This window comes from Physella acuta, unplaced genomic scaffold (genome assembly GCF_028476545.2).
Source record: "Physella acuta isolate Inbredline_101_S28 unplaced genomic scaffold, ASM2847654v3 ptg001618l, whole genome shotgun sequence".
Classification (NCBI taxonomy): domain Eukaryota; kingdom Metazoa; phylum Mollusca; class Gastropoda; family Physidae; genus Physella; species Physella acuta.
Genome location: NW_026733132.1, coordinates 103,037 through 123,717, shown reverse-complemented (window position 1 = coordinate 123,717; position 20,681 = coordinate 103,037). Strand labels below are relative to the sequence as shown.

At 33.2% G+C, this 20,681-nt stretch overlaps 2 protein-coding genes across 4 annotated transcripts; both read left to right on the top strand.

Annotated features, from left to right (window-relative positions):
• The first annotated feature begins 548 nt into the window (after positions 1-548).
• LOC131929347 (mitofusin-2) lies at positions 549-12,036 on the top strand. 3 transcript variants are annotated; one of them, XM_059285463.1, is made up of 17 exons: positions 549-705; positions 1,447-1,657; positions 1,939-2,074; positions 2,216-2,378; positions 2,548-2,778; positions 2,982-3,086; positions 3,196-3,349; positions 3,493-3,560; positions 3,850-3,971; positions 4,127-4,253; positions 4,463-4,567; positions 6,792-6,894; positions 7,664-7,869; positions 8,021-8,176; positions 9,808-10,004; positions 10,399-10,533; positions 10,633-12,036. In XM_059285463.1, exons 2-17 carry the CDS (start codon positions 1,477-1,479, stop codon positions 10,703-10,705), a joined length of 2,262 nt encoding a protein of 753 aa, XP_059141446.1. In that variant the 5' UTR covers positions 549-705; positions 1,447-1,476; the 3' UTR covers positions 10,706-12,036. The 3 variants fall into 3 exon arrangements, with proteins under 3 accessions (XP_059141446.1, XP_059141443.1, XP_059141445.1); XM_059285460.1 differs by having other exon boundaries at positions 1,405-1,657; XM_059285462.1 differs by lacking the exon at positions 6,792-6,894 and adding an exon at positions 6,049-6,151 and having other exon boundaries at positions 1,405-1,657.
• A 936-nt stretch (positions 12,037-12,972) lies between these two features.
• On the top strand, positions 12,973-20,681 carry LOC131929361 (uncharacterized). The gene is made up of 7 exons (XM_059285498.1): positions 12,973-13,340; positions 15,535-15,835; positions 17,931-17,972; positions 18,241-18,282; positions 18,805-18,960; positions 19,623-19,770; positions 20,021-20,681. The coding sequence occupies exons 1-7, from the start codon at positions 13,149-13,151 to the stop codon at positions 20,055-20,057; spliced, it is 918 nt and encodes a 305-aa protein (XP_059141481.1). The 5' UTR covers positions 12,973-13,148; the 3' UTR covers positions 20,058-20,681.

Genomic DNA, 20,681 nt, shown 5'->3' with positions numbered 1-20,681 from the left:
TGCTATATTATTGAAATATCAATTTCTGTATATAATTATATATGATTATTAGTCATAGATCTATATATTATTATTATTAACATTATAGTTGGTAATCTATCGTTTTATTATAGTTGTAGGAGGACATTTTTGGTGTAGGGGCCTAAATCAAATTAAATAGAAGTAATTGCTTAGGGCCTATTTGGTGCCAATTTATTAGTTACATAAGTCTAGGCCCTATTTATATTTAACAACAACAATCGAGGTGGAAGGGCTAGATAGAAGCCATGACGTATTTAAACTGAATGACAGTAGTTAGATTCTAGTAGTTAGATATAGATCTAGTTGGCATTTTTAAAATGGTAATAAACACGGATAGACCTTAACATATTTAATTTTGACAAAGCTTAATTTTTTTAATAGAAAGGAAGTTTTGGAGCATATTGGCATTATTTATTTAATGTTGATAAGACTTTAATCCTTCGTTATAATCAAATGAGTAAATGTTATAGAAAAATGTTAAGCCTAACGTTTTCCGCATTTTGTGGTATTTCGCGGTATTTGAAAAATCTACTAGCATACTGCTGTTGTGACCCCCATGTTTTTCAGCTGAAAGTCAAAACTAACACCGCAATTAAGAAATAAAAACAAACAGATCTAATCTAGATCTAGAATCTATTGGCAAGGAAGAGATCCAGATCCATCATTTTAATAAATAGTATAAATGTAATAATGTTGAGCCCATTAAAAATTAAAAGTAACTAGGGCCTAGATTGGCCTAGACTAGATTAGATCTAGATTATTCTAGATCTAGAAAAAAAGAAATGTTTAATTTAAATTTTTAATTTAGGCCAATTTACTTGAATTTAGGCCTAATGTGAATGTCTGTGGTAGATCTAGATCTAGAAATCTCGGTTTCTAGGATCTAGAAAGAGATCTAGATATCTGGAATAATGAAGACCTCTAGATCTAGAGTAAAAGTAGAATCTACTACTAATCTGGTAATCTAGATCTAGCTAGATTCTAGTCTAGTTTAAAACTAAAGTTTAGTAAAAGTGTGACTGTGTTGTTTGTAGTGACAGTTGTGTAGATCTAGATCTAGTGGGTCAGTAGCATCTGTCAAATCAATATTAAATTAATTGACATTGATCAATAATACATTTTTAATTCATGCTTTATTATTATCAGCGCAGATGAATTAGTGTTCATCTGTTTTCATTGAGGTTTATGTTATATAGCTATTGTAGATAAAGTACTTGTACTTACTATGAATATTCAATGCTGGGTGGACTGAGATATCCAATACATTTGAAATTTTCAGATCAGCTAATATTTTTTCCAATATGCTAAGAAATTTGATTGTTTTGGATGAGATTTGATAAGAACTATCATATAGTTAATTTTCAAACTTTGTTTTTGTTCTAGGTTTCACAACTTAACCTGTGATTTAACCTGTGATTTAATTAGGAGTTCAACATTGTTGATGAGGTTTTGATTATGTCGGGGGTTGCTCACATTAGAATGGATGAAGATGAAGCAGTCGCTGGCCAGCGCAACCTTGGCAACGGCCATAGTCATGAGTCTGCTCTTCAGCTATTCGTAAATGCCAAAAAGAAGATAAATGATATATTCAAAAATATTGGGCAGTATGTTTGTGAAGCAGATAAATTTGTTAGAGGTAACTTTGCTTTGTTTGCAAATGCTATTTTGTTTGTAAATGCTGTTTAAGTTTATCTACCTCTATTACTGTATTTATTTTATTTGTTTGTAATTGCACTACATATTTTTGGAAAAATCAACCCTAGATTTGCACATTTTATAAACAATACATGTAGAGAACACATCTTTAAATTTATACTTAGTGTTGAAAATATTTATTTTTAAAATTAATAGGCTATATTAAAATAATAAAATATACATCTTCTAATTGAACTGACAAAAATTTTGCTTTTCTTCCAGACATTTCTGGTTCATCTGATCTGAAAGCTTTGGTATCAGAGGAAAATATAAATGTTGTGAAAGGATTTAGAGAGAAAATTGATGGAATAGCAGAAGTTTTGGCTAGAGACCATATGAAAGTTGTGTTTTTTGGAAGGTTTGTTTTTGTGCTAACAATATTGTTTTCCTTTTTAAAGGTAGCAGAGTTTGAAAGTTTATTTAGCCATAAAAATTAAATTTTATGATCTTTTCATAAAATAATTGTTAGAACTTATTGATAAAATTGTTCCTATTTCAGAACTTCTAATGGTAAAAGTACTGTTATAAATGCTATGCTCCGTGACAAAATTCTACCCAGTGGTATAGGGCATACAACCCACTGCTTTATTCAAGTTGAGGGATCTGATGGAAAAGAGGGTTGTTTACTTACTGAGGAATCTGAAAAACCAAAAAGTATTAAAGTATGATGGCTAGATTTATTTAAAATTTTTTTATTGTATTTGAAAATAATGATGATGGATTTTTTTTTTAATATTATTTTGTTAAATGTCAGTAGTATGTTCAAAATATTATCTTTTTAAACTGAAAATAAAATATATTATAATTTATAAAACTTTGTGTTTGTTTCAGGACATTAAACAACTTGCTAGTGCTTTAAGTGATGTTAAGCTTTCACAAAACTCCTTGATTCGCATCCTTTGGCCTAAAGACAAATGCAGACTTTTAAGAGATGATGTAATCCTGGTTGACAGCCCTGGAATTGATGTTACACCTGACCTTGATACTTGGATAGACAAGTTTTGTCTAGATGCAGATGTTTTTGTGCTGGTTGCGAATGCGGAGTCAACTTTAATGCAAACAGTCAGTAATCAGTTAATTTTCAGAAACAATAAATAAATGTTGCTTACTTTCAGTATAATTTAAAGGGATTTTCTAAAGAACAGATATTTTTAGATTGTATTTTTTGGGGATTCTGGATTTAAAATGAGATACATAACTATTTTTAAATTTGGAAAAATATCTGATTTTTTAAAATTTTGACACAATAAATGTTATTTTTTTAGGAGAAAAACTTCTTCCACAAAGTGAGCTCTCGGTTGTCTCAGCCCAATATTTTTATCTTACAAAACCGATGGGATGTTTCTGAGATGGAGGAGGACATTGATCAGGTTAATGAAGTTTTTATATTAATGATTTTATAAACATTTTGCTTAGAACATTAGCCCTGTCTACCTATCAGAGCAACAAAAATGAACTATGAATTGATTGTACTTGAAGGTAAAACAGCAGCATATTGATAGAAACACAGAATTTCTGGTGGAAGAATTAAAGGTGACAGATAAAAAGGCTGCAAGGGATAGAGTGTTTTTTGTTTCAGCTCGTGAGGCACTTGCCTCTAGGTTGAGCTGTGACAAAGGAATAGCCACACCAGGTCAGAACATGTTGTGTTCTCATTATATCTTTACCCTAATTAAACTTGACTTAGTTTTAAATTAAATTATTTTACCATTTATATGACCTATATTTAGTATTAAACTAAATTTGTTTAATTGATTCTAAATCTTTTCTTCCTAGAACGTATACTTCTACCAGGCTTTCAGGCTAGGTTGTTTGAGTTCGCCAACTTTGAAAAAGAGTTTGAGGTTAGTCACATTGATCCGTTCCTTTTTATTTAATTGTCATCAAAACTCAAATTGAAAATAAGATATTCAAATTATTTTTAATTTTTAAAAATATATTGAAATTAAAATGGAATTAAAACTGAAAGAAAATAATTCTTAGTTTTACAAGGTATAAGGCTCTTTAAAAAATGTAAATTTGACCCCGGTTTTAAGTGATTAACTATTGATTGTTTTATATTACATCATTTTATAAACATGTTTAGCATATTGCTCTGTTTTTAATTAATTAGTTAGAATGTATATTTTTCAGACATGCATTTCTCAGTCAGCTGTAAAAACTAAATTTGAGCAGCACACTAAAAGAGCACATAACATTAATTCAGAGATACGTTCTGTAATGGAAGAAGCATATACTAAAAGTTTGAGTTTACAGTAAGATTTCTATTGTACTATACCATTCATCCACTTAAATTATAACTAATTCAATTGAAATGAAAACTGAACTTATGCAATACAATATGATGGAATCTGTGATTGGATTGTTTTGTCATCATAATTAAAAATGATGTTTAACCTTTCATTTCAAGAGATGAGCAAGTTCAGCTCCGCAGAGAAAAGTCAGCAAGACTTGGTCTGTTGGATAAGCAGTTAGATGCCTTGACTAGTGATGTGAAAATAAAAATAAGAAATATGGTTGAAGATGTGGAAAGAAAGGTCTTTTTAAAAACATAACTTAAACTATTGATCAATACATTTTTCCTCTTTCTTCTTTAAAGGCATTAAATTTAATTTACACTGCATGTTTACGAAATGTAACGATAAGACATGCTATCATTTGCTAACCAGTATAAGAAAATTATCAATAAATTACATTAAATAATTTGAATAATCTTTCTTTACATTATATTATTTTCACCTTAAAGGTTTCTGCAGCTCTTAATGATGAAATCAGACGTCTGTCACTACTAGTTGAAGAGTTTGAAAGACCATTCCATCCTGACCCCATGCTATTGAATGTATATAAAAAGGTAATTGATTACCTAAAATATATTCTTTGTAACCCTAAGAATTAAAGTAAAACATGGTCCAGTACACTACATATCTGAGCAAAATGCCAACATTTTTAAAATTCAAAGTACAATGTTTGTTCTGAGTTAAGGGGCAAGGGCGGGTGATGAAAACCAGAGTAACCAAAATGCTTTTTTCTAAACGTATAATATTTAGCACATAGTTATGACTCAAAGAATTAAGTCTAAAATTAAAAGAACTGCTGAAAATTTCATGCCTCTTCCATGGCAGGAAATTTTTGACCATTTAGTTATTTTTTGACTTAACTCTTTGAATCATAACTAGATGCTAAATATTATAGCATTAGGTTTAGAAATGAGCAATTTGGTTTTCATCAACAGCCCATGCCCTTAATGAAAGTTTGTAATTTAATGGACCAATAGGTTAGAAATTGTACTTGACTTATTTACATAAACTTAAACATACATAGTCTGACATTATTGATTACGTTGAACGTTTAACCATCTGCAGCAAAACAATTCTTCACTTTTAAATTTAGCTCAAAAACTCAATTGGTATTAATCATTCAACTCTAGTTTTTAGGCCATATTGGACTAATTTTACATTGCTTTAACACTATGGCCACATTAAGTTGAGATAAGTGAGGCTTTTACATATAATCTGTCACAGTTATTACATAATTATAGTGTCTGACTACATTTTTTCTTCACTGGCCCTATAGACCGTCAGGTTTGAAAGGGGTACTTTTTATTTTTAATATTCAATTTAAGTAATGTTTACACCTTTTAGAACTTACAATAATGACTAATAGTAATATCTTTGTCTTTTTTACACTCAGAAGTATGTCAAATTAAGTGAATGTATGTTTTTAGAAGTTTTTTGTGTATTTGTGATCATATTTGTAAATAGGTTTTGGTACATTTCTATCTAATTGACTACTTTCAAGCTGTACCCAAATGTGCATCTCAAAGGACAATTAAATAAGTAAACAAGTCTAATGAGAAATTACATTACTTGCTAAAAATTACATTGATTACTATTACAGCAATAGAAAGGGAGATGACTGTCAGTTTAATTTGTGTTCATAAATGTAAAAAATCTTGTGCACATTGACTTTTAGAAAGCAATATTAGCATTGTTTTGTTTGGGGGTGGGAGGGGGGTTGATTTAATTAGGTACATTAGCTTAGAAACTAAATATTAATCCCCATTTCATTTTTTCATTTCCTATAGACTAAAAAGGTTGAAAATAGAACTTGTATAAAATAGTCTTTAAAATCAAGCACTAAAATATATTTTCTAATGTTAGTTCATTTAGAACCTTTTAAATAGTTTTTTTAGTGTTTAATGCTTTCAGAATGTAAAGAAAAAACCAACTAGTTAAATAGTTTGCCATGTTTTTGTTGTCAGGGTTGGAATACCTTGGTTGGTCTAAGAGAAATATGTCATGTTTTCCTTGTAACCTATTTATAATTTTTTAGGAAATTCATCATTTTATTGAGGAGCGTCTGTGCTTAAATCTGGTTGGTCGCTGCAGTAGTCCAATTCTTCGCTCACTTGATAACATGCTGAAATATTTTGCAGGTGTTTATAGTCTGATGGGATATTTAATGTTTTTGTAATCACATTTTTTTTTTAAAGCTGCTGTATCCCATATATTTATGATTACATTTTGTAATTAAACACTAAAAGTAGCTTATTCACTTTTTTGAGTGTGATAGATTTTTTGCATGCTGATGTGTTTACAGTTGTTTCTTATTTGGCACACAGTAACTTATAATTAATTGTACATATGGTAGTACCCAGAACAATCACACTAACCCATGTTTGTTTTTTAATTTTCACTATGTATATTCAATAATTTATTATTAATTCATGAGAATAGAGAAGCAAAAATTTGTCTTTTTAAATATTAGTAAATGCTATTTTCTAGAGATAGGATATACTACAATTTTAAGGATTAGAACTTATTAGAATCAATGATTAATGCATACAACTAAAAGAGATTGAAGTTTTCTTTATGTTGGAAACTGTTTGTTGTTTGTCCACTCACACATATATAATTTTCAGTTGCTTTTAATCTATTTCTTCCTATTTTGTTTTCTAAAAAATGTTTTTTTTTGTCTAGTAGTTGCTGGACTGTAAAGCTGCTTTATTTTGTAGAAATGTTTGGTTGCCTTATATAATTGTGCTTTCATGTTCCTGTATTATGGCCATTTTCTAGGAACTTCATTCACATATAGAACAAACTTTAGGCAGAAATCTTCAAGCTCGATGTTCCTCACTGGTCATACAAGCAGTAGACGCTACACAGAAAAATATGACAGGTCTGATTTAAAATATTATAAATCTTGATTCAAGTCAGGAATTATTCTGAACTTTGCTGGTTAAAATTTAAAATTATCTTATATTTGAATATATAAATATTAAGTGTAACCTTTTATTATCTCCAAAACGTAGATGACCATTTGAATTTTAATGTAATTTTTTGTACAACAATCTGTGTAAATTTGTTTTAAAAAGCATCACCACAGGGACATATATAATTTAATTCAATTGCTAAATGTTATTATTGTAGCAGAATACCAATGTGTGATTTTTTATTTTTTTTACTTTATAAGAATGTATTATTTTTCTTTTTTGCGCTTTTTTTATTTGATAGTGGCTTTCTTCCTTAATCAGCATGTTATTAGTCATGAATTAGAAATATATATAGAAATATAATCATTTAATTTTTGATAATCTATATTTTAAGACTAGTGGTTTCTAAAAAAATATAGATCTATATCAGTTTTAAATTTTTTAAAAAAGTTCTGTAAAGAAGATTAGTATTTTTATAGATTCTTATTCTAAAATTAAAATCTTTAAACGTGTGTTCATAAATCAAATAAAAACATATTCTTAATTCAAATTTTGAACATTAAAAATATCTTGAAATAGTATAATATTATAATAATTAGATCCTAATCTATTATTGTTAACCATTGTAAAACTAGCTCTGTTATGTATTTAGATAACCAATCAAAGCTTGCTACAAATAAAACCAGATTCAATATTCTTAGTTTAATCTATACTGTTGTTTAAACTTACTTTTAGATCGGCTTTCTGAAATCCTGCCTTCTGATTCTAAGCAGCAACTAATGAATCTCATGCCTAAGCGGGACTTTGAAATAGCCTACCGTCTGGACTGTCGAAATTTGTGTGCCGGGTTTCGTGAGGACATTGAATTCAGATTTTCTTTAAGCCCAACTGCCCTTATGCAGCGCTTCTTAGGCATCAAAGATCAAATCAACTTGAAGAAGGTAGAAACAGTTTTAATACATATATTTTAAAAACATAGGAAATGTTAACTAAAATGAAAATTAAGTTAATTAGTTTTTTATAATATACAATAAACATTTTGATTTTTCTGTCTTTAGTTATAAAATACAACAGTTTATCTTATAATTACAGGAAGCAACTTCAAATACCAGGAGAGGTTCATTGTCAGGAGATAGCCACCATCCGATGACTGGTAGCAATGATGGTGAAATAATGTTGTCCTTGCTTGCCACATTTGCCTCCCTTACATCTAGGTCTACACTAGGTGCAGCTGTTGTTGTTGGGCTGGTGAGTCTCCTCTACAATACAACCTGTCTCCTCTACAATACAACCAGTCTCCTCTACAATACAACCTGTCTCCTCTACAATACAACCTGTCTCCTCTACATTACAACCTGTCTCCTCTACAATACAACCAGTCTCCTCTACAATACAACCTGTCTCCTCTACAATACAACCAGTCTCCTCTACAATACAACCAGTCTCCTCTACAATACAACCAGTCTCCTCTACAATACAACCTGTCTCCTCTACAATACAACCTGTCTCCTCCACTAACTGTCTTTACTATTACACAACTAATCTACAACCTGACTTTTCACCACTGCAATAACACAAATATACAATACAACCTATCTGCAGTTGTTTTTATTTGTAAGGTGCCACAATACAGATATTTTTTTTAAATGTGTAAGAATAGTATAAGCACCATCAATAATCAGTGCTGATTGAAATAACAAATTTATTTAAAACTTTAAATGGTTAAGAATAGTTTATCAAGGTCTTGTGTATCTCTATGACCTATTAAAACTGGTCTTGTGTATCTCTATGACCTATTAAAACAGGTCTTGTGTATCTCTATGACCTATTAAAACAGGTCTTGTGTATCTCTATGACCTATTAAAACAGGTCTTGTGTATCTCTATGACCCATTAAAACAGAAGGTCTTGTGTATCTCTATGACCCATTAAAACAGGTCTTGTGTATCTCTATGACCCATTAAAACAGAAGGTCTTGTGTATCTCTATGACCCAGTAAAACAGAAGGTCTTGTGTATCTATATGACCTATTAAAACAGAAGGTCTTGTGTATCTCTATAACCCATTAAAACAGAAGGTCTTGTGTATCTCTATGACCTATTAAAACAGAAGGTCTTGTGCATCTCTATGACCCATTAAAACAGAAGGTCTTGTGTATCTCTATGACCTATTAAAACAGAAGGTCTTGTGTATCTCTATGACCCATTAAAACAGGTCTTGTGTATCTCTATGACCCATTAAAACAGAAGGTCTTGTGTATCTCTATGACCCATTAAAACAGGTCTTGTGTATCTCTATGACCTATTAAAACAGAAGGTCTTGTGTATCTCTATGACCCATTAAAACAGGTCTTGTGTATCTCTATGACCCATTAAAACAGGTCTTGTGTATCTCTATGACCCATTAAAACAGAAGGTCTTGTGTATCTCTATGACCCATTAAAACAGAAGGTCTTGTGTATCTCTATGACCTATTAAAACAGAAGGTCTTGTGTATCTCTATGACCCATTAAAACAGGTCTTGTGTATCTCTATGACCCATTAAAACAGAAGGTCTTGTGTATCTCTATGACCCATTAAAACAGGTCTTGTGTATCTCTATAACCTATTAAAACAGAAGGTCTTGTGTATCTCTATGACCCATTAAAACAGAAGGTCTTGTGTATCTCTATGACCTATTAAAACAGAAGGTCTTGTGTATCTCTATGACCTATTAAAACAGAAGGTCTTGTGTATCTCTATGACCTATTAAAACAGAAGGTCTTGTGTATCTCTATGACCCATTAAAACAGAAGGTCTTGTGTATCTCTATGAGCTATTAAAACAGAAGGTCTTGGTTTCTGTAAGTACAAGTGATGCAACAAGTGTCCCTCTCTGCTAGGTTGCTAAAGCAGCAGGCTGGAGGGTGATCATAGTGACTGGTGCTATGTATGGTGGTGTCTACCTTTATGAACGACTGACATGGACCACTAAAGCCAGAGAAAAGGCATTCAAGCAGCAATATGTTGATTATGCAAGCAGCAAGCTGAGACTCATCATAGATTTAACCAGCTCTAACTGCAGTCATCAAGTACAACAGTAAGTTGGGAGCGGGTGGGGTGTCAGATTTAAGTCTTTTGATCAAGTAGGGGGTTCTTTTGGTCATGAAGTACAACATTAAGTGCTGGTGGTAAGGGGAGTGTGGTGAGATTATAGTCCTTGTGGATGTCAAAATAGATAGTTTGTTTTATTTTTTTTAATACGTAACTTAATTAAAATATTATAAAATATATATATTTGATGTCATCATTATGATAGAAAATGATGTTTTAAAAGCTTATACAATATTATAAAATATATATATTTGATGTCATCATTATGATAGAAAATGATGTTTTAAAAGCTTATACAATATTAAGTATAGGGTTGACCTGCAGAAGTTTTTGAATTTTAGCAATCTTATACTTGAGGGATGTATTTGGTATATTTTCAGAGAATTAACATCTACATTTGCTCGACTTTGCCATCAAGCAGATATCACAAAGACTCAGTTAGAAGCTGAAATTAAGGATGTAGACAGCGGATTATCTATTTTAAAAGAGATTTCTTCTAGGGCTAAATCCCTGAGGTTTGTTTTTCAATTTTTCTGTCCTATAAGTTTTCACTTGATAATAAAATATCAATCAAGAGCACTAGATAATTGAAATATCTTGTGTTCTCTCCTCAGGAACAAAGCTGATTTCTTTGATAGTGAGCTTAAAGGATTTGTGACGCAGTTTCTTTGTTATTCTGGCCTGTGACCTGACATGACCTGAGCTAATTCATCAACCTTGTCTTATTGCACTAGTTGTAAATAGCAGCTGAGTTCTTAAAAAGCCATATTTTTTTAATTACCCCATATCCTTATTTACAACAATTGTACAAATTAAAACTTAAATTATTTAGTAGATTACATTATTTACTTATTTACATAGCTGGATTGGATTAAGTTAAAAGCATTTTAGCTGTACATACTCTAAATGTACACATTAATCCATGTTATTGATGCATTAGTAGTGTTGCTGCAATAGAATCTTGATTTTTTTTTCAAACTGTACATAATTATTTTAAAAATTGATTTTACTATTTGTACCTATGTATACTTTTTATAATTAACTTTTCACATTAATTGCCCTTCCAAAGAAATTTTTTTAAGCAAACATTTGTAATTATTAGTAAAAAGAACCTACAAATGACATCAGATTGTCAGGATAGTAAAACACTGAATTGGTTTTGGTTTTCATATGACTTGATGTTCCATAGAATTGTAGTTGTAATGGATTTAATCCAAAAAAAGGGTGTCCACAAATCATTGAAGAATGTTTTGAGTGAGCTGCAAACACTTGGTTTGGTAAAGATTTTATTAGCATGTTACGGAAGCACTTGAAGCTAGTTTTGTTCTTTAGTATCATACAGTGTAAGAGAAATCTGTTATGGAACAGAACATATTTGAGGACTATTTTGTCTGTATAAAGAAAGATATATGTGGGTATACATTGTTGAAGTGATGGTGAAGGGCTGGTCAGTTTATGATGTAGTTTAGTCAGTACGTACAAGAACATATGAGCTGTTTGAACCTGACAGCAATGACAACAGCTCTGTCCATCAGTGGCAACAGCTATGCGCAGCTGATTAGATTAATAATGTAGATTTTATTCTACACGTTGATTGCCATCAAACTATTCAAGAAAAACACAAATAAATGATTGATAAACCTTGGATTCTGTATGCTTAACATACAAACAAGAAAATATTATTTACTCTTCATCAAATTTTGTTTCTTTTGGGTGTTTAGAATATTGCCAATTTATTTTTTACATTTGCTATTTGTATTGTCTCATTAAAACCAATTCAAATAAAGATAGACTCACAATCATGAGCAAATACATGAATTGTTAGGATTTGTAAGATCTTAATTTTGGTTCCTGTCCATTTTATTTATCTATGTGCTCTATATGAATACATTTGTGACATCACATTTGCCTAGAATTTGAATAATGTATGAGCACAGATTTGCTGTGGTGATTGGTACTACACCAGAATACATATGTAAGTCTTGGACATAACCTGTCTTGAGAATAAATTATTTCATCCTAAATGTTTTTTGTTGTTGATTTGATATCAGTTATCTGTGATCCTAGTGTTATAGAAGCAGTGGACACATTGTGAGCGCTATCCTAATTGTGTGGGTTCTAGTGATCAATTAGTTAGTGGGTACCTTGCGCATGAGAAAATACATCTGTACACACATAATACTAAATTATTCACTAACGGTTGTTTGCATCTTACACAAAAACTAGTGGACATTTTTTGATAGTTTGAAAGGATTATGGTAAGAACATTGAGAAAATACACTTTAAGATCTGATTTTTGGTAGGTAATAACCTAAAGAAGTTTGTAGACTTCTTCAAACTAGAGACTGAAAACTATGTCAGTCTTATTCACTTACAGTACAGGTTAAACTAACACCATGGCCTCGTTAAATGATTAAACGCAGAGTTATTTAAAGTATTTATTTTTTGTGAAGTTAAATCAATTTTTTTTTTTAAATATTGCCCCGAGAACGACAACCCAAACACAGCAGCCGACGTAGAAGATATGCACGGTTCCCGACAAGATTCATGAGGGGAGGGGAGGTAAGTTTGTGCTCTATACCTGCAACCAATTTGTTATATATTTACCTACCAATGCAGTCGGTGATAGAAAAGTGGTAATAAAACTGCTATAAATAGCATTTGAACTTTCAAGCATCAGTGTAGCTCCACAGTTTTTTTTCCCATATCTGTACGCCTTAAAGTAGTTAAAGAACGATCTATAAGTATATTCATAGGCTTTATATATATATATATATGTGTGTGTGTGTAAATGTTTATACTCTATGTGAACGTTAAATATAAGGGATTGCGCGAGCTAGTAGAAACTTCGATTGTCTACTTTTAACCAAACCCATCCTTGCCTATCTTCTGACGAATCTAACGGGCGGGTGGTATAGGAGAATCTTTAAGAACAGGTGCTTCGCCCTAGTTGATCCACCGCGCGATACAGCTCTCCCCACAGACTGGCTCCCCAATCCGGCTCTGGCGGAGACTTCTGTTGGACGTCAGGAGAGCCACTAACCGGCGGAGCGTGGTTTGGGCGGGACCAGCCCTGGTGTTGCCAGTCACGTCTGATAGCCAGACACACGTCTGGGTGGACGGTGGAACCATGGACGGGGTAGCAGGCTCGCCATGGTGGTGCAGCGTGTCTAGCAGGTGTCTTTGTCTGGCGCTCTTCTGGGTTGTGTCGGTGACGTCATTGCCTGTTACAAGTGTCACATCACCTGGAATGAACCTAAAAAGTGTGACGTCACCAGTCTTAAGCAGCAAAAACCGATTGGATACCTGGTTATCAGATGAGGTAATTAGTATCATAGATTTTATTTCTATTAGTTTAATAAATAATATATAGTCAGGGTTTAATAGAGCACCAACTTAAGTCATTTTTTTCAAGTAACTATATATATATATATATATATATATATATATATATATATATATATATATATATATATATATATATATATATATATATATATGTATGTATGTATGTATGTATGTCTAAAATATTTCACGGCGTCCGAGTTTTTGCTAAAGTAAAAGCCACTTGTTTCTGCTCCCACATGAAATGTTCCACATCTGTTCTAAACGTGAACGCTCTTCGACTTACCCTTTCCCCCTCTCCTCCCCTTTCAAGTCGGTTCTTACCTGGCGCTCGATGCGCGCATAAGATGAAGGAAAAGGTTGATATGTTCTGTAAAGGCTAACCCTTATGTTTTATCAGTCTGTATGAAAAGTTGATATGTTCTGTAATAACTAACTGGCGAAGGAGAGTTGATTTTACACACAAACACACACACACACACACACACACATATATATATATATATATATATATATATATATATATATATATATATATATATATATATAGGCCTATATAAACACAATTGACACCGTTCAAATTGTAATGTTTACTAACATAAAGGCCTCACTATCAGGGGCGGAACTACAGTGCCGCCAGACCCCGCAATGCGGGGGGGCCCACGCCGTTTAGGGGCCCTAGGCCGACCATAATCTATTTTATTTTACTTAAAAATTTTCTTTCATTTTTGACTTGATGGTTGTTTTGTTAAAAGAAAACTGTAGCTGCGGTTGAACTATCTTTATTCTATAGACACCATCCCACGCTCTAATATATTTTTTTTTCATTTGTTTTTAAACCATTGGGAAAGATAGGCAAACGTTTAAACCACCTTCATGACTTATTTCCCTTTATTAAATAGTCAAATAGGGGGTGCTCATAAGCACCTTTTCCTAGATTTGTACTAAACGATTAAAAAGAGCAATTACGTCTCTTAAATATTTTAAAATTATACATACTAAAGAATGACATAGCAAAAAAAGGAATTTTTTTTTAAATGAATAAGATAAATACAAAAAACACATAAAAATAAACATAACACGAGAAACCATTACTTTAAAAAAACTTTGATATTTCATATTCTTTTGTTAAATAATATTATGTCCAACTTTAAAAATAAAACAGATTTTCAAAACACACTTATATACACTCACACCCTTGAGACGTTGTAATTTATATTAAATGAAAAAAAAAGAATTTTTTTTTTCAAAACCCTATCAGGCCAGAAATGAGTATCCTATGTTCATATATATATATATATATATATATATATATATATATATATATATATATATATATATATATATATATATATATATATATATATATATATATATATGGTAAGGGGGGGGGCCCAAAAATTTTTTTTGCGGGGTGGCCCTTTTTTTCTAGTTCCGCCACTGCTCACTATCCATCTATTCCCTATCTTAACTGCGTTATTCCTCTGTTCCATACATTACTTCCACTATCTCAACTGTACCCTAATTTATCTCCATGTCCAACTTAGCTATCTTCTAATTCTAACAATATTTGACTAGATTCGACTTTTTTTCTAACACTTCACTAGCATCTTATTTCTCATCGGTACTCATCAATCCAACTCGTCTGCTTGACCTCTGACCTATTTCTAATCTTGCCTTATATATTTTGAGTCATCACGCTAACCCTGATGTTTTATTTCTCTGGTGAAAAATGTGCAATGAAAATATTGCAATGTTCCTGAATTTTTTTTACTTGTTGAGGGTAAAAATTAAAAAGATAAAATGTTATTCTCTCTAATGCCTTAATTTAAAACCCATTGGGTCTGTTGGATTAATTACTGAAATCCAACTAGATCTAGCATTATAAGTAAAATTACAAAATCAAAACACATGAATTATGGTTAATATTAAAATATTTGCATCATTATAGAATATTTATGTAATTCTACAAGTAGTTTTGACTGACATATGTTATTGTTGTGACAGATCTATTAAGGTTAATGTCGGTTTGAATTTTCTCCTCTTGTGTTCAATTAATATAGTCTATTATGTATCTGTAAATGTGTCTTTGTATCTTCAAGAATACATTTTCAATAACTCTCATTGAAATTTTTCTTAACATTCCCCTACTTGCCACGTATATTCGTCAGATATTTTATGACCTTGAACTAACAAGTGAGCAGCCTCAGGCAGACGACGGCGGACATGTTGGAAATACTGTTTGTCCGCCGGTGTCTACAAGTTTACCAGTGGGTTCGTGTGAGTCTAAGATTTGCCGGTCTGACAAGAACTGCTCCAAAATTTGCCGGTCTGACAAGAACTGCTCCAAAATTTGCCGGTCTGACAAAAACTGCTCCAGGGTTTGCCGGTCTGACTGCTACAGCAAGATGCTGACGTGCTGCAACACCGGTTGTGTCTACACGTGTTTGCCTGACGACAAGCCCGCGCCATGTAAGAAAACATTTGCTTCGGCATGTAAGACAGAAAACATTTGCTTCGGCGTGTAAGACAGAAAACATTTGCTTCGGCGTGTAAGATAGAAAACATTTGCTTAGGCGTGTAAGAAAACAATTGCTTCGGCGTGTAAGACAGAAAAGATTTGCTTCGGCCTGAAGACAGAAAACATTTGCTTCGGCGTGTAAGACAGAAAACATTTGCTTCGGCGTGTAAGACAGAAAACATTTGCTTCGGCGTGTAAGACAGAAAACATTTGCTTCGGCGTGTAAAATAGAAGGGAACAGGGCATTATCGCCCCCCCCCCGTCAATTACCCCCCGGACGTTCTCCCCCCCCCCCCGTCATTACCCCCTGTCAATTACCCCCCGCCCAGTAGGACATTACCCCAGGTCATAGCTAAAGGTTCAGCTAGGGTTAGAGCTAGGGTTAGAGTTTGGGCTAGGTCTAGGGCGTTTATTTACCACAACCTAAGTTAGGTACCCATTAGAGCTGGGCGGACCCATGGACTTTCTACTGAATTTTTCAAATATGTCACATTTAAGCGGCAGTTTTCTCTGCCCTTCTATAGTTATAGAGTCCTTGCAAACACGTGACCTAAATCACGTGATACCTACGTCCGCCGCCACGGTGGTGTACACCGGACGTAAACACAATCAGCTGTTCGTCAGCGCTGGACAGTCACTTGTTGAAATGAAGCTGGAGGACTGTAAATAGTGTAATGTAAATGTGTGGTTTACTTTGGTAGACAGACCTGTCCCACATTTCCCAACACACGAGAGCACACACTCACCAGATCTGGATGTGATGCACACAACAGTGACAAGCTTCGTGTTGTATGAAAAAATAGTTTTTTTTCAAGCTAGAAATGTAGTTCTAAGGAAGTTAACTATATGACGTTATTTACGATAATGGGAGGGGGGGGGGGGGTGTTAGTGGCGTAGCCAGGATCGTCTCAAGGGGGGGGGGGGGGGGGGGGTTTCCAATTTTTACCCGGGGACAAACTTTCGATTTGCACCCCCCCCCCCCTCAGACTTTCGATTTGCACCCCCCCCCCCCTCTCAAACTTTCGATTTGCACCCCCCTCAAACTTTCCATTTGCACCCCCCCCCCCCCTCAAACTTTCCATTTGCACCCCCCCCTCATACTTTTTCTATATACCGAGGGGTCTATGGGGGGTTATGGGGGGGTATGACCCCCCCCTAACCCCCCTGCCTACGCCACTGGGTGTTATATGCCTATATGAAAAACAAAAAGTTGATTTTCTACAAAAAAAAGCCTCTGACTACGTGTCAGACTATCCTACAAGAATCAAAATTAACATAGAAGCCCATTTGTCATGTAAATATTTTAAAAATCTTTAGGGTCTATACCATATCTCTTTTTCCTCAATAAAGTTAATTTAAAACTATGTAGTCTACACCTTCAATTAAAATTAATTTAAAAAAAAATGTATGGCGTTAAAAAATTGTATTCCCACTGGAAATCGTGTGATCACACTAGATGACATCAAGGACCGGCAACTCGTCCGTCGGCGGAGTTTGTCGCTGTTTATTAATGGGCTGTGTGGATTCAAGGGCCGTTATTACAAAGACATTAGGCCTATGTTGTTTAGTTAGGCCGCCTTTGTGCGCACAGCGTTTCTTGTTGAATGTGCAAACTAAAAGAAATAGCATGCATTATGCATCGTGTGTAATGCTCTGAGCGAGTCTATTTGTGGGGGATTAAAACGAACATGTTGATACTGCACAGGCTATGCTAGACCAGATGGAGCAAATAAACTCCAATAAAATGCTACATCAGCAGTTTATAATGGGCGTTATTTATAGATATAGATTATAGACCTATAAAATACCGAAGCTGTTTGTTAACATGCGAAACGCAAATCTTTACTGTGTTACCCCCATTGCCCTAACTTTGAAGATATTTTGATTTTCTTCTGTGATTTTAAATTTGTGTGGACCATAAAATGAAACAAAATTTTCTGTCTCTGCGATACGAATCAGATCTAGATCTAGATTCTAGAGCTAAGCCAGAAAGATTGTGTTTGACCAAAAGATAAACGGGAGACTTTTCTGTTTTTTCCTCTCCAGATTTTGATTGGATTAAAGTGCCAATTAGAAGGTTAGATAATGGTAAGTTGTTACTTGTTGAGTAATAATATTGAGCATGGCAGAACAAAAGAACTTTCCACTTACTGAAAGTTCACATTGAAATCTATTAAAGGTAAAATCATAACGACAAAACCCCGAACATGGAGTTGGGCGGCATTTTTATCATTGTATAGAGGATCTAGTAATGTATAATATCAAGATTCGTAGTATGAATAAGGGGTTAAAAAGAGAAATAAAATAGCCCACATCCCATTTAATGACGTTTTAATTTGAAATATTTTTTTACCAGGTCAATCATGGTTAGTTCCAGGTCCAAACAATATAGTAAACAGTAAGTTATTTGCTTCCCTAACTTGTAGGACTTCTAACATGTTCATGTGTATGTATGAGTGTCAGTGGCGTAGTGACGGAAGGGCGGGCGCTCCCGGCGCCGACCCTAGGGGGGTGTCTAAGGGGTAGAAATAAAATTAAAAAGCTCAGTTCAAGCTGAAGTATTGACATATACACAGTCAAAGAAAATAAACTGCTACACTGATTTAACTTTTCTCTACATCATTTATGTGGCACCAAAATAAAAATGGTTACAGGATAGGGAATGGAGGGGAGGGGCAAAGTATGAATAACTATGTATATATATATATATATATATATATATATATATATATATATATATATATATATATATATATATATATATATATATATAAATGGGAGAGGGGCACAGCATTTCTAGTTTGCCTATGGTGCCTAAATAGCTCACTACCCCTCTGATGAGTATAAAAACATTATAAACATATGTAGGCTAGAGCATAACTATAAAAAATTAACACATGAATCCTGCCTGGTGATGCAGTTGAGCTGTGTAGTACCACACCCTCCGAGGATGACTCCGACCCACTAGTCTGTCCACATGGCCATCTGTGTAGTATTGATGATGAAGGGAACCCTGAACAGGGAATACCAAACAAAGGGCATTGTGTTCTAGTGGAGGATCCTTCAGCTCAATCAGGTGGGTTGGTTGTGGATCACTGGCAGGTTTGTTGTGGATAACTGGCAGGTTGGTTGTGGATAACTGGCATGTTTTGGATAACTGGCAGGTTTGTTGTGGATAACTGGCAGGTTGGTTGTGGATAACTGGCAGGTTGGTTGTGGATAATTGGCAGGTTGGTTGTGGATAACTGGCAGGTTTGTTGTGGATAACTGGCAGGTTTTGGGTAACTGGCAGGTTGGTTGTGGATAACTGGCAGGTTTGTTGTGGATAACTGGCAGGTTGGTTGTGGATAACTGGCAGGTTTGTTGTGGTTAACTGACAGTTTTGTTGTGGATAATTGGCAGGTTGTGGATAACTGGCAGGTTTGTTGTGGATAACTGGCAGGTTTGTTGTGGATAACTGGCAGGTTGACTGGATAGCACTTGGTGAATGACATTAGGGCTCTAAAGCTTCATTACACTTGTGGATAATAACAAACTTGGTCACAGAAATGTTTATTTAATAAAAGCTCAAAGTATAGCCTATGAGCACTTGCCGTAGTGCTTAGATTTAAAAAAATCTCCACTTGAATTCAGTTCTAACTATTTAAATAATTTAATCAAACGTTTTAGAATAGTGATAAAATAAAATAAGGTAAAAATGTGACAGTAAAAGCAGTTAATTGGTCAAGTAATTTTCAGTACAACTTACAGCAGACCAACAAAGTCAGATTCTGCAAACAAATCACCAAGGTCCATTAGAAGATACAGTGCTACATCATGCTTGCAATGTAGGTGATGGACAGTTACTGATTTCTGGACATCAGTTGGTCATAAATGGACATAATTGGTATGCAGCTTTTTAAAAATTATTTTAAACATGTTCTGATAATTGTCTTTTAGACTTACAGTTTTAAACTTTAAACAGTTGAAAATTCTCTGAAACAATTTGCTTGAATATTCTTCCCAATGCATACAAAAATTAAAAAAAAAAAATCACGTACATTTTTTGAATCATATGGAAAAAATTTACCCAAAGCATATAGTATAAAAAAATTGTGTAAAAGTATTATTTATTTGTACATTTTCTTTATTCTCAGCAAATGTCACGAAACAAAGCTGACTTGCACTACCTAACACTGTAACAGTACTGTTTCAACTGCTGAAATTATCATTGAAATTTATCATAAATTACTTGTAGATTGTTTTTAAAAGATTTTTCTTGTTTGTTGTTTGAAAATAAAAAGATTATGCTTTCAGTACAGCTCTTACATATCTTGATCTACATCCAGTAATGTTGTATCTGATATTTTACATAAAAATTATCACAATGATTTATTACGTCACAAAAAACTATTTTCGAAAGATGCTGATTGGTGAAAAAAACAAGTCTTTTATCAGTTGTCTGCTAGTTGCCATGCAATGTATCACTTTTAAGACCTATTTTGTTTTAAATTTTATTTACCAGCACAATTTAAGTGATTTCATTTCTGGTTTTCCTATAGGAAAAAAGCTAATCATGAACTACCTGCAATCCAAAAGTTATAAATTATATCAATTGAAAAACTTCTGATGATTTTTTTCAAACTAGTATTGCTTAGTAATGGAAATAACACTTCAAAAGTGTATAATAGGTTAAAAGCTCCCAGTTTTCATCAAATTTAAATTGTTTTATATTGTTCAATACATAAATTAAACATGTAAGTACCATTGTAATTGAACTGAGTTGTTTCAAATGGGACCAGTAATTAATTTAAAAAC